General features: G+C 41.0%; 1 protein-coding gene across 1 annotated transcript; it reads left to right on the top strand.

Annotated features, from left to right (window-relative positions):
- The first annotated feature begins 6,180 nt into the window (after positions 1-6,180).
- On the top strand, positions 6,181-14,791 carry tlcd1 (TLC domain containing 1). Its single transcript, XM_064351340.1, has 4 exons — positions 6,181-6,654; positions 8,607-8,689; positions 11,735-11,817; positions 13,331-14,791. The coding sequence occupies exons 1-4, from the start codon at positions 6,449-6,451 to the stop codon at positions 13,718-13,720; spliced, it is 762 nt and encodes a 253-aa protein (XP_064207410.1). The 5' UTR covers positions 6,181-6,448; the 3' UTR covers positions 13,721-14,791.
- The last annotated feature ends 1 nt before the right edge of the window (position 14,792 follows it).

The raw sequence follows: 14,792 nt of genomic DNA, 5'->3' as shown, positions 1-14,792 counted from the left end.
CCACTTAAGTAATAAAGACTGAGAGATTTTGAATGAAGGAAATACTGACTGTTGGAAAATGAGAGATCTGATTTCAGCTTACTAATAAAATGACAAGTGGTTCCAACAGCATTATCATCCAATAACAGCCACCTGATCAATATTACTCATCAAAGAGTTGTCTCTCTGCTTCCGCACATAAACATACACAAAAACACGGGCACATTGGCATGCACACAGACATGCATACATCTGCCAACATACAAGTGCACACATATACACGCACACACACATACAAACACACATACAGTATACACCCTCACTCTCACACACCGACATCCTATACAAATCCTTCCCATTAATATGTCACGATTAGGGTTTATCTCTAAGATGTTACCTGCAGGGATTTAAACTTCCATTTCAATTCTTATGCACGTTTTCACCAAGCATCAACGAATGAAAGTAGAAACCATTGCTTTTTAACTTCCATTGCATTTTCATTTCAGTGGTTTCCATGACATTGAATATAACTCGCAAACTAATTTATTATTAGTACTGTTAATTTAGCTATTTCTGTGCACGTTAAATGCTAAATAACTGCTTTCATTTTTAATGTAAGCATTTTCTACCACTTAAAATAAATTTCTCCTGTGCATTATTTAACAATGGTCTTAAAACTTAATTCAAAGAAATCATTAAACATCATTGTCAATAATCTTCTGTGCTTAATCAGTGGTGGTAACATCAAGGTAATTATTTGGGTGGTGCAATCAGGATAATTGTTTGACGTGTGGCTTGAGAAACTGGTGGCACTAGCCAAAATTAATTGGATGAGAACATGAAGAGAACTCAGGAATCAGGCATATGTTTAATCTCTCTGTTATTGTAGCTGCTTCACAATTAAGTACTTAGTCTTGACCCTTCTCGTTTTGAGGAGTGATGAGCGTTTCTGTGCCAGAAGGCAAGGCACTCTGACTGTACACCTCATAGCCGTGGTCAGCGCAGCGGTGGAGTACACATCGAAACGCATTAGCATCAGCCCCCGAATGCGCGTGAGTGTGCGTGCACTCGTCGGTACATGCGTCAGTGCACACACAGGAGCACCCGCGCGTTCGTACTCACCCCCGGAGGAGGAATATCGTTTGGTGCAGGCGTGCTTGGGGTCAGATCCATCTCACAGACGCATGATTTTTTTTAACAGGAATTATTTTTTTTTTTGTTTTTAGTGTTGTGTAATCTTATGGCGAAGAGTCAGTTTTTTTTTTTGTTTGTTTGTTTTTTTAGAATCATTGTCAAAGAGCAGATGTCCATCATGCAGTGGCTGCAACTCACAGGAGCTGCACTTTGAAGATGCTAATGAAAACTCTGACTGCCACACTGAGGGTCATGTGGTGTAACAGTCAAAAACGGACTTTTAAGTAGGTTGCCAATTTAAAGATGCCAGTGGGGCGCTGCGGTTGTACCCCTGCCGCTAATATAAATGCCCTATTTATCTAATATATGAGGCAGACGTACAGACACAGACATCAGTGTATGATGTGGAGCAAGATAAAAGAGAGCAATGCAACTTGGCTTGGTTGAGGACGATCATTAAACATATGTTAAAATGAAATATGTTAAAATTAAATGTGAAAAAAATTTAAATGATTGCCTCTTATCCATGCTCCGACATCTATTCAAGATTCGTTACTCAAGGTTATGGGAACCTCTCTGCAGGCCAACAGGGTGACTCAGGTCCACTCCCAGTGCTAAATTCTCCCAGCATTCCTGTGGCTGGCTAGAATGAGGCGACACAGCGCCTCCCTGTGGCTGGCCTATGTGAACTTGGCTGTGTGCAGAAACATGTCTTGGCTTGTTTGGACTTGTTTAAACTGTTTTCTCACACAGGCCAGCAGAGTTACATTTATATGGATTACAAGCCACCATCAAATGCCTGTCATCCCAAAACAGGATCATTGGCAATAGTGTCAGGTGACATAGAGTTCACAAAAATGATTTATTTCAGGACGAATACCTGAGAAGTTTCATAGCATTGTACTCTCAAGTTTTCTAAAATATTACAAAAGAATTGCATTTATTCCCTCACCCTAAAGCAGGAAAAGCCAATAATCCTTTTTTTTATTGTTGCATCAAACGGGAAATATAGAGATGAGTGGTATGAATAATCTTTTAAGAAAATATGATACGACAACCATTTGTGTGAGGACTTTAGTGAATAATAAATAATTATAAATAATTATTAAATAATACTCATTTTAAGATGATTTGTGTTACTTCTGCATATGACCTTGACTTTCTGGTCAGAGTAACCCAATACCTCTGCAAGTTTTGTCTGTCTCTCCATGTTTTTGATGCAGAATTAACACAGATTACAGTGCACTGATGCTCAGAATTGACCTGTGTTTCTCATTGGTTCTCTTATGAATCATCACCATCGTCATCACCAGGTGGGCCTGTTGTGCTCACAGCATGTATATGGAAGTGATCAATAAATACAGTGCTTGCACTCATAAAGCACCTCAGAGTGCTGTCCTAGGTTTGGCTTTTCAGTTTAGCTCATGTCAGGTCAGGTTAGCATGTGGGCAGAGAAAACCTGACTCTTGGCCACACATGTGCACACACGCACACAAACACTCACACACACACACGCACACACATCTTGCTGTAAGTGACGTACAGAGACAAAAATGAAATGTATCTTGTGTTACATAACAGGAGCTTGAGACAGAGGAGCTATATGCCCTGCAGTTTCGACCTGCAACATAAAACTGTAAATTTATACCCATCAATAGGAATTTGTTTTGTAAGATAGACAGTGTGAGGTGAAAGTATTGGTCAATCCGCTGACATGAAGCGCCCTCTTGTGGCGTTACTTGTGAAAAGTAAACAGTTAACCTCATTCTGCATTTGAATTATAATTTGTTTGCATTTAAAAGGTACATTGCTCAATAGCAGCATATACATTGAAGGGTGCACAGTAAAGACATGGGTGGTTTCGATTCAGTCTTTTCCATGCATATACTAACATCATGATGAGCAGCCTTCTGAAAGCTGTTTCAAGAGTTAAAAGATTCTACCGAGGCTACACTGACACCTGGCGGCCATAAAATGTATTACAGAAAATGTTCATCACGAAAAGGAAATTCAGAGATAAATTCAGACATTCTGAGGTTTAATTCTGTATTATGTAAGTGTTTATTCATCAGTTGTAGAAACAAGGGATCTTTCACCATTCTCCATGCAGATTCTTTCAAGATCCTTCATTCTGTGTACTTGTGGACTGCCCTTTTCAATCAGATTTGAGTCTGGGTGACCATTGCAAAACAGTAATTTTGTGGTCTGTTAACCATTTGATCTCAGTTGATTTTGGGTTGTGTTGCGGATCATTGTCTTGTGGAAAGACCCATTTTCAGCCAAGCTTGAGCTACCTGTTAGGTTTATTAAAATGATTAGCTCAAACCTTATCTTGGTACTTGCTGGATTTCACAATTGAAAGACCATTTCACAATTGAAAGACCCTCTCAAACATTTGAAAAACAACTCCATAACATCAAAGAAGTTTCTTCTGAGAGTTCCTTTCTCCTGGTTAAAGATGCCATTTGAATTTTACACATGCTGCCTTGTCTTTTTATGAGTGGGAGGCCATGCTACAGTTCCCTAAGATTTAGAAGACCTTTTCAAGAGTTGCACGTTAATGCAGATTTATTTTTATCAGATTTTTTGCAACAAAAAAAAACTAATAAAAAAAACAGTAAAATAATTTGTTATACTAAATAGTTATCTCTTATCAATTGCATTAGCATAAAATAAGCATTAGCATAAAATAATATCATAATATCCCCTGCCCCCCCCCCCCCCCCTTTTTTAAATTTTTTTTATACAGCCTTCTTTGCCTGTCATCAGAGGGTACTGTAGACTTGTGCTTGGTTGTAAATGTGGTGACATTTGTGTTTCCATAGTGACTAGTTTGTTGTAAGAAGCTAGGTGGCAGTCTTAAGCTTCCTAAAAGGGATTGTTGAGGACAACTTCTAGGTTTGCTTTTGTTTCAGTTGTGCAACTTTCATTGGCTTCTGGATGATGGTGCATTTACTTGGGATCTGAAATTCAGCCTGGTAATCCTGTAATACACAATGGAGAACTATACTATTTTTTAAAATGATTTGTAATGAAGTGAGGCTCAAAATCCCTGGTGGCTCCCCTGTACGTTATACATTCATATATGATTTTTTGCATCTTTGAGGAAAATACATTTACATTTACATTTACACTGAAGTGCTAATTTACAATCTTTAGCTACTATGTTTTTACAGTATATTAGAAAATAGTTAATGAACCACCAAACATTAAATACTGTAGGTCTTAGCTAGAAAAATGTCTGCATTGAAGATTAAAATTAATCCGCAACTAAATACAGAGTGGTAATAGCACAACACATTCATGACAAGACAAGTTCCCACTCTGTTTCCTCCTGCCTGTATGAAGAAGACACACCTTTGAGCCTCACCTGTATGTAGGCTATATCCAAGATACATACATTTTTTCTCATGATTTATCAAATGTCTCCTAGGCAGTTAGTCCAATTCAAACTTCTACAGTAGCCTATTAATCAACAGCCATGAACTTGGAGGAGGTGTTATACACACAGTAGCTTTCCCGCTGCAGTCACTATTTATGTAACAGTATGAAGATTTGAATGGCGCCCTTCTTTCTCTTCATGCAAAAGGCTATTAAAGGTGATCCTAAGTGGGCTTATCTGTTGGTTTTCTGATATTCAAAACCTGATCTTGGAAAGTAAATTTGTTCAGTGTGCCATCCATGCTACCAGGGTAGATGACACACTGTTCTAGATATGCAAACGGTCTGGAAACCCTAGAGTCCCAATAAACCGTTAGGAAAATACAGTATGGTAATATGCACAAAGAAGGAATTTTAGTTTTGCAAAAATTCGTTTTTTTTTATTGCATATAAAGCATGCTTTTGGATTTTATTTATTAAAATGGTAAAATTGCTTTAAATAGCATCAAAATATTATCAAAATGGGGAGGTGCTCATTGCGAGGTGGGGTTCATGTACACATGCAGAAAATTCCAAGGGCATCTAAATTTTCTTTAATTCTTTTATTTGTGTTTGTTCAATTGTTTAAATATATATATACACACACACGTGTGTGTGTTGAGGGGAATTCCAAGGTGTAGAGAGAAACTGGCAATGCAATAATCATGTATAATGCAAACTAGCATGGGAACAGGATTACCATGAAAGCAACCAAAGGGATGTTCAAAGTGCCGATGTGTTTAAGGGCTGCCATGTGAACGTGTTTGGCCAGGGATTAGCCAAAATTGCCTGAACTTGCAAATAATCTGTCTGTAATGCCTGTGACGTTATTCATTTCTATTTTTTATTTTATTTTGTCTTTCAGCATGTAGAAAATTAGTGTATGTTTCATGTGCTAAGGTGATTAACATGAGCCACTTAAATGGCAGGACATCAACTACATGCTGCTGTTAAGAAACGCAAAGCAACAAATGTAAAAGCTACTACAATATCAGTGGCACAAATAAAGACCAACCGATCAAACTAATCACAGAAACCGACCTTTTCAGGGTCAGTGCTGTGGCAAGATCGCAGACAAACATCTGTGCTAAATCTACAGTTAGCATCATGCTTTGGTGGGCCACGCACACACACACACACACACACAATTGTATAAACAAACACCCACCCACAGAGGTACAATTTAGAGATGGCAATTACCATAACCATTCTGCCCCAGGAGTACACCCATGAGGGGGCTGACGAAAAAACTAATTCAGAAAGGGCTACCTAAGAGTAGGCGCTATGACACAGCAGTGCTATTTATTTGCATTTTCCTAAACAGACGCAGTTTTCTGTTTTACAGAACTTAGATGGTTCTTGCCCTGGCCTCTCCCTCTAGCTTTGTAAAACCAAGCAATAGCTGACACACCCCACCTTCTCCCAACTATCGCAGTGGTAATACAGACTGAAAGAGTAAAAAAAAAATCTCACTCACTCTCGCGCACACAAAAACAGAGGAAGACGCTGCATGGTTGGGAAGGGCTAACTCACAGACCCCTGGTGACACCCCCACCCCCTCCCCCCAACAGCACGTGTTCAGGAAGTGGAATGCCTGCTAGAGTCCGAGTCTGCAGTTGTATTTCATGTATGGGATGAGGCTAGCTGGCTCCGGAGAAAGAAGAGGAAAAAAAACTTTCGCATACACGCCCTCCTCCAGTTACTGCCACTCACACGTGCATCCTCCTCTGGCTACTGCCAATCAGGCAGAGGCACTCCCAAGCTGGCCCCACCCCACACAGCAGACTCCACACACAGGGGTAGTGAGGGGAAGAAAAGAACAGAAGTACTAAAAGAAATAAAGAGTGAGTGTGTGTGTGCATGTGAGAGAGAGAAACAGAAAAAGAGAGAGAGCAGAAAGAGAGAGAGAGAGAAGATGGAGGGCTTGCTGTCTCTAACACAGCGAAGTCCTGGCTTGTGTGTGGCTGCCTCCTCTCTCATGTTCAGGGTCGTCCACTGGCTCCTGCAGACCCTGCCTCGGCCGAAGGCTGTGGAGCTCGATGCCTTCCGTGCTTGGAAGTGGAAGAACCTCTCTGTGTCTCTGGTGCACTCCTTACTAACCGGGTCGTGGGCCATCACCTGGTGAGTACAAGTCCCTCGCGCGCATTCACATGCGGCGCAGACTGGCGGGAGAGAAATGTGGGAGAGAGAGAGTGAGAGAGATAAAAAAAGAGGAAGAGGAAAGAGGGGGTAGAAAAGAGCAACAGGGAGGGAGAAAATGAGAGAGGGTCATAATACGAGTAGAGAGAGAAAGCTTGAAAGAGGAAAGGTGAGAATAAAAAAAGAGAAGAAGAGAGAGAGAGAGAAAGAAAGAGAGTGAAAGAGGGAGAGGCTTCCTCACATGGGAGGGGAAATCCTAGGTTTGGGCTGACATCAGAACATCAACCGGCAAAAACATGGAGGTGCTAAACACAACTTCACCAACCACAACAGCAACACTGTCAACTTCATGACATGGTGAAGCCCTTCCACAAGCAACGTGTGAATGTGTTTCTTAGTGGTTTCTGTGGGTTTTTCTGAGCCCTGTTCCCTGGAGTCCATTTAACATTTCAGCACACTTGCAGGCACATGCTAGAAATGCTTTAACACTGAATTGCTTGATAGTCAGCAGGACCTTGCCAACAGCAGGCAAACTGTCCAGCCTCAGCCTCTCTTGTACCTGCCTACTGCTACAATACACAGGGACATACACAGGGACAAATGCACTGCTGTTTTAAGATCAAGTGCATACATGAGTAAAACATGTAGCCTAAATGTAGTCTATAGCATTTAGCTGCTTCAGGCACTGCAGCTCAGGCAGATTAATTTAAGCATGTCACAGTTATACATAAAGGGCACTACCCACATTCCACAGTGTTGTCACGCCTCTTTTTGCCCTGATGAGTCAGGATGCCTACGTTAAATAATATGGCACTGTTAGGCAATGCTCTCTATATCAGGAATTCCTGGTCCATTCCACACCTTCAACAAACAAGTTCATGAGAAAGCATTTCAACAACAAAACTCAAACGCGTGCTGTACAGTAGATTTTATATTCATACACCAGAGAACACTCATGCAAGAGTGACAAAGTGACAGTGCTAGGGGTTTAATGTCAGGCACATTCTGCAACTCATTTGTGAAGCGGGAGTTTTAAATTTTGAATGGGATCATTTATACAATAGTAACATGCTCATGGGTGCAAAGGGATGTTGTAATGAATAAGATTTGAAAAACACAAGCCCTATACTTGACAAACTGGAAAGACCTGTAGATCAGGAATCAATTGTGAAAGCGGCTGAAAATGTGAATGCATGTGTTTGCACGTATGTGTGTGAGTGGCAGGGTTAATCATTCATAAAGAGAAATATATCATTTTATAGAAATACAATCAAAACAGGTTTTTATTCGGTCATTTTTCGTTTGTTATTTCTGGGGCCTTGAAATGATTTTGATGGTTTCGATGTCACAGACTAATGTCCACAAACTTGGTGAGAAGAAAAACTGACCTAATCTCACCCAATCCTCTGTGCTCTATTACGTTACAAGAATCCAATGAGGTTTTAAGTTCAGACATCAGTAATCACTGATACTATGTCAAAGCAGTTTGCAACGCATTACGAGATCATTTCCAATACCAGCATTGATAGTTCATGTAAAAACAGGAATGTGGACACATTTTTTAAATGTAAAAGGATAATAAAGCATCATATTAAAAAGTATCTTAATACAGTAGGACATAACAATGCCAGCTCCATCTTTGGATCACCATGGCATTACACCATTTGATGTTTTTTGTGTGTGTTTTTTTTTACTTGCAGTCCTCTCTGATAGCTCCTTTTCAGAAACTGTAATATACTGCAATACATTGTAAATCTGTGGACTTTTTGTAAAGTAAATGATAAATATTTCTCACAGCAATTATTTTTCAAAGAGGAATTGCAATACATGAAAGCAGAAATAATTTGTATAATCACCCAAATATGTTTTTATGTCAGGGGTGCAAGGTGCCATTTTGTTTTCCTTGTGCTAACTTGTTGTTGATCCTTCTCCAGTGTGCTCCTCTGGCCAGAGATGCTGCACCAGATCTACTCCACTTTCACACCTGTATCCTACCTGCTTATCTGTGTCTCTACAGGTGAGTCGCCACCACAGCTTATGGAAATGGAATATACTGAACATATGTTGAAAAAACATATCACAATCTATCGACAAATATGCAAATTATAGTCACTTTCAGATATCACAATATACTGTATTATTCTAAAATAATACATTGCAGTAAAATATTTTTATCGCAGTATCTTCAAAGGACGTTCACATACTGTACGTACAATATATTGCAGTATATTCTGTTTCCACAAGGGCTCTCACTGAGGGTAACAGCTTTTCTCTCTGTGTCATTTGAATGTAGATAGCACAGCTTAACCAAGACATTCAATGCAGGCCACAAGAATAGTTTTCACTAAAGACCTCATTCTCCAGCACAGGAAACGTAAACAATAGAGGGTCATAGTCAGTAAACAGGCCAGTCTATAGAATTTATTTGGTAAGAGTGGCATTTAAACAAATTACTGTAGGAATTAACTATACAGTATGTACGATCAGAATGATTTTAGAATATGTGCTTACATTTGATTTTTTTTTTTTTGTAATTAAAAAAGGTTTCTTTTCAATGTTTATCTTCCCTTTCCTGTGGTCATGGAGGTCTCTGTTTGTAAACTATTTGCTCCTCTGATTCAAACTCGTTGCCACGATGGTGACTGGTAATAATCAACCTTCAGTTTCAGATGTTCACACCCACACTTGTACCACAGAGTATAGTCTTACTGTGTGTGTGCGTGTGTGTGTGTGTGTGTGTGTGTCAGTGTGAGTGAGAGAGTCTACAGTCTTTTTTCTTTTGATAAGGATGGAAGTCTATTCAGCTAGTTCTCCTTGGAGACAGCACCACCCCCAGCAGTTAATCAAACACAATATGTCTGCAAGGCTCACCTGCAGCATACCTGGGAGCGGGCCCTGTGCAACTCTCTGTCTAACGACCGTGTCCATGCAGAGCAGGGAAAAACAAGCGTACACAGGGGAAAAGGTGGAGAATCTCAGGGGGATATGCCTGGGAGTGGGACCGGCAAGGTGGAGGGGGTGGGGGGTCTGTTGCGTTTGTTTTGCGAGGTTTCCATAGCAATCTATTGTGTGGTCAGGTCTGTGCGATACTACAGTCTGTAGCATCACACAGAAGTGTTACTGTTTATGTGTATACTTGGACATGGGTTTGATATCTTGAATGAAAGCCTCCACATAGAAATTGAATGAGTAGAATGGTTCTACTTCAAAAAGTGGGACGCAATGCAAGATCAAGAGTAGTGTATCCGTATGAGACTGAACTCAGATCTCAAAGGTAATTTTTAATCTGTCAGCAAATCTGCTGTGACTTTATAACCATACTGATCTATTCTCATTGTTTATATCTGTCTAGGGCACAGTTTAACCCTTTCATGCATGGTGTCCACTATAGTGGACAGGCTTTTAAAGTCTATTCTTACCTAGTCAAAAACATTTCTGACTTCCAAACTGCCTGACGGTAGATTCCTTTGAGCTTTGTCTAAATATTGATATGCTCCATATTGTTACATTTGAAAAACTCTTCAATTTCCATACATTGAATGTCAAAATGGTGGGTGGAGGTGGAAATATTCAGTACCTCTGGTATAATTGTGAATACCTTCTATTCCTAAAGAACAGAGGAGGTTAAAAATTTATTCATTTTAGGTCAAATGCAAGGAGCACTATAAGTCATGTTTTAAACAAAAAATTACTTTAGTTTACTTTGCATAAAAAACCGTCTGTCCCCTCTAGTGGACATCATGCATTAAGAGTTTTCATGGAGCCAACAAATTTTAAACATCATTTCATTTCCTTAGAAAAAAAAAACGTGGAAAAAATATTGCTCTGTTTTTGTAATAATTAATGCATGAAAGGCTTAAGCAAGGGTTAGCCTTCAAATCAAACACAACCTTCAGTAGACTATTAATTCTTCATTTCATTTCACATTGCATTTATTTAGCAGATGCTATTATCCAGACAGGCTAACAATGTAAGAGTACATAAATGCAGCTATTTGAGTTTTATGAACAACATGACACCTTATTACTGACCTAGCTAGCACCATTCACAGACCAGCAAGTATATGCAACATCCCCAGTACAAGCACCTGCACTGGTTAACTATGCTGAGCAATGCCCAGAATACAAATCCTGAATACATTGTGTAGATTATATCCAATGAAAACAAAAAGAAACCAACAACATGAAACTGCAAAAATACGATAATGACCTAAATGAATGCAAGAGGAGGGAGTGTTTGGGGGCAGGGATGGGAGGAGAGCCAAGATGCAGTCTGAAGAGGTGGGTCTTCAGTCTGCTTTAGAAAATGGTTGTTGATTACGATATTCTGACCACTGTGGGAATTACTCATTACTTATTACACTTCACCAGACAGGGATGGAGACTGGGGAAAAGCGACTGCTCAGGAGGGGACCATGCTACCAGCAGTAGGCTGGCCGTCTGCATCGGTCCGCAGATAGGCATGGGGCGGGGGCATCACACTACTGCCCTGTATGTGACAATAAGTATATTTCAAATTTGGGAATGTCAGTGAAATACTATCGCAACACCACGCACTTAGTCCAAGTCATTCCCTTGAGTTGATTTTCCAGAGGCTGGATGTGTGGCTGAAGTATTTCTAAACTGTTCAGCTCAACGGAGAAAATCAGTGTCTGGCTTTAATTTCTGCCTACTACCTATTAAATGCTGTATACAAACAGCTCTTTGCCCCATCCAGTTTGGGGCAGGACTTCTCACCCCATTCCCTCTAAAGATAGAGGCCTTGTCAGCCAGGATTCCACAGACAGGCAGCTGTGTGCTGTTCTCCGCCTGTACTCCGGTGCTTTCCAAATGTCCTGCGCACGTGCTATTTCATACACATCACACACAATAAATGCGATGTTAGCGCTTTGCCGATGTGCTTTTTTAATAGAAAAAAGTGAAAGATGCAGTTTATAAGGAAGCACAGTGAACAGTATGGATGCTAAGTGTTTGTTCATTGGTGAACTATTGATGATATGCTCTACACTTCTGTCTTGCACGGGTCTCCACAGCTGACAAACTGACCTTTCATCTGTCTGCAGGGTACTTTGTACAGGATGCCTGTGACATCATTTTCACTGGCCATGCAAGAGGATCATGGGAGTTCTTGCTTCATCATGTTCTGGTAAGTGCTCCAGGGAAATGGCAGCAGTGGCTGGTAAGCTACAAATAATGGAGGCAGAAAAGATTTGAACTCCATTAGTTGGACCTGTTTTTCTAGTTTAACAAGATTAAAGGTGCAAGCTGTCAAATTTCTCGCATCACCAGTTGATTTATTTCTGAGTTAATTGCATCAAAGAATTACCTTTGCTTAAATCACATGAAATATACATAATCATAAGGAAAATCCAAGTTCAAAGTAAGCAAATGAGATGAAAACTATTTTTCCCATTGAAAATGTACCTTCTTTAATGTGCATTCTGCACATATGTTGAGACTGCATGGACCTTTCTTAGATTCATTCAAGCAAAGAAAAAACTGCTAATGTGTAATTATGTATATTCATAATTAAGCTCACAACCCGTCAGAACCACCATAAAGCAACCCTGAAAAATCAAGAGCAGTGGATAACTGGGATTGCTATGGGATAGAACTATTGCACCTGCTGAGGGATTCGTTTTCAAAAAAGCATGAATCAACATTTTGGAGACTTGGAGGGTGTCAGAAAGCCTGAGGCGGCATTAGCTTGCCCCAGGCCGCTGTCCATGGCAAGCTTCGCCTGAACCTTCCCTCAACGCACCCAGCGAGATCCGCCGTCACCCTAACCCCAGTCATTCCTGATGATTTGGCAGTCTCGCAGGGTGAATGAACCCTCTCTGTGAGACAATGGGTGTCATTTTTGAGCGTGACACACGGGGCTTATTCTGTGGGCCCCCTGTGAATGCGCCCCTGTGTCTGAGCCGCTGGGGGAGGAACAACACTGACTTTGTGCCCCCCAGATACGAGCACAAGGGAACGCCGCGGGTAGTCACAGGACCGCCACGCTCTCAGCCGTGCACAGTGCACGATTGTGTACGATCACCCCAAAAACATGCACAGGAGCACCCCCATGCTGTTTAAAAGGACTATAACGATTTCAGTAGTCAAATAAGGCAAAAAATGCAAAGCACATATGCTCAAAGCAGACTAAGTACATTAGAGATAATTATGCAAAAAGAGTGGTGTCACTGCTAGAACAAAGACATTTTCTGTTTGTGGCAGTGCATTCAAAGTTTATCTTTTTAGAATGTCTGAAATAATTATTGTGGTAATGAACCACATTATATTAAACATGATTACCTGCTTTAATATGCTTATGTCTGGATTCTGTGAAGCTTGCAGGTCAGGGCTGACGTCAGTCAACTGCACAGAAATAAGACATTCCATCATGTTAATCAGTCATCTCCACAGCAAATTCTAAGCAAACTATACAAGTTAGCTAGCAGGAACCAACCAGTAACATTTTGACTGACTATGCATGCATTAAAATATTTTTATTTTACGGGTTGGCAGAAAAACCAAGAGTGATACCTGCTGGCTACAAAAACACATGAAATGTGACACTGTGCACACCTCGCTCATCTTCTGAAAGAGCTGACGCATGCCATGGCCAGCTGGCTGAGCTGCTCTTATTTACTGCATGTCTCTGTCCACCCCAGGTCATCTGGTGCTTCCTGTATGCCATATGCACGACGCACTACGTAGCGGGCGCAGTGATCGCGCTGTTCGTGGAGGTGAACAGCGTCTTCCTGCACATGCGACTGATGCTGAAGATAGCGGGAGCGCAGTCCTCGCCGCTCTACCACATCAACAAGATGCTCAACCTCTTCACCTACGTCACTTTCCGCCTCGGCGCCCAGTTCTACATCACCTGGTACATCCTGCACAACTACTCCTGGCTAGACCACGGCGGCTACTTCCTGACAACCATGGTGCTCATGAACATCATGATGCTCATTTACTTCTACCGCCTGCTTCGCGCCGACTTTTTCCCCAACCGCAAGGCTCACCCAATCCAGAACGGTTCAACAAAGTTTCTCAGGGACTGATGAGGGGGTGGGTACGGACCCCCCGACATACCAGTTGAAACCTCGCTTGACGCACTTACTTTTCCGGTGCCTTTTCTATCTGCGTCCATTTGCTGGCTACAGAACAGGGTCTTGGTTGGATCCTGAGTAGACTAACACAAAACAAACCCTCAGCTGTGCCTAAGGTCCCACAAGTAGAGCAACAAGTGCCTACAACTACATCTAGTGGTATGAAGAAGTAACTGCAGGTCAGTCAGAATATGGACAACATCCCCCATAATCCGAGAGAAGGCCCATCACAAGAGGCAATCAGAGTGAAAATCCACTGAGTGGAACAGTCTACCCACTGACAGGAGGTCAACAGACTGAGGGTGGAGCTTGCCTGCTATGCAAGCACCTTCTGAATGAAGTCTGCGATGACTAACACAGGATGAAACGAGCCCACCATTTTGACGAGAAACGCAGAATGGCCGTTCGATTCTAATACAGAAAATCTAGCAATATTAATGTTGGAAGGAACATGGACTGGCTTTAATGAATTACGTTTACTTAACCCTGCGAGACCCAGATATTGCTGTAACTGAAATTTGTTTTTACTCTTAAAACCTTGTTGTAGGAGGCCTCTGAAGAATATGTTGAAAATTGAGCATTTTTATGTTTTGGTTTAGAAATGTTGAAAATTTCTGAATGTGTTGTAGAAATTCATTATCCTCCAACTACTTAACACAATAATGACTCAAGCATAAAATACACTACAACTCATGTAAAATGGAGGGCTAATGCTATCACTCCTGTATTTTGAAGGAGAGAATGGGTGGTGGCGTGGGGTAAAGGTGTTGGGCATCCTCCAACTACCCAACATAATAAAGACAAGCAAAACCATCACCAAAACTCATGGAACATAACCAGACATCAGTCGGACACCATCATAAAGGTCCAATTGTCTACTAATACACACATGGGTGTGTTACCAGTCACATTTTTGCAACATGGACAAATTGGCCTTAAAGCAATTTTGTTTTTCATTATTTGATTACCCACATGTACTATACACATTTGGCATCCCAATGAAAATTTTGGATGCAACTTCAAG

The sequence above is a fragment of the Anguilla rostrata genome, chromosome 9 (assembly GCF_018555375.3).
Source record: "Anguilla rostrata isolate EN2019 chromosome 9, ASM1855537v3, whole genome shotgun sequence".
NCBI classification, from domain to species: Eukaryota; Metazoa; Chordata; class Actinopteri; order Anguilliformes; family Anguillidae; genus Anguilla; species Anguilla rostrata.
Note: the sequence above shows the minus strand (reverse complement) of the source record. Positions and strands in the feature narration are given on the sequence as shown.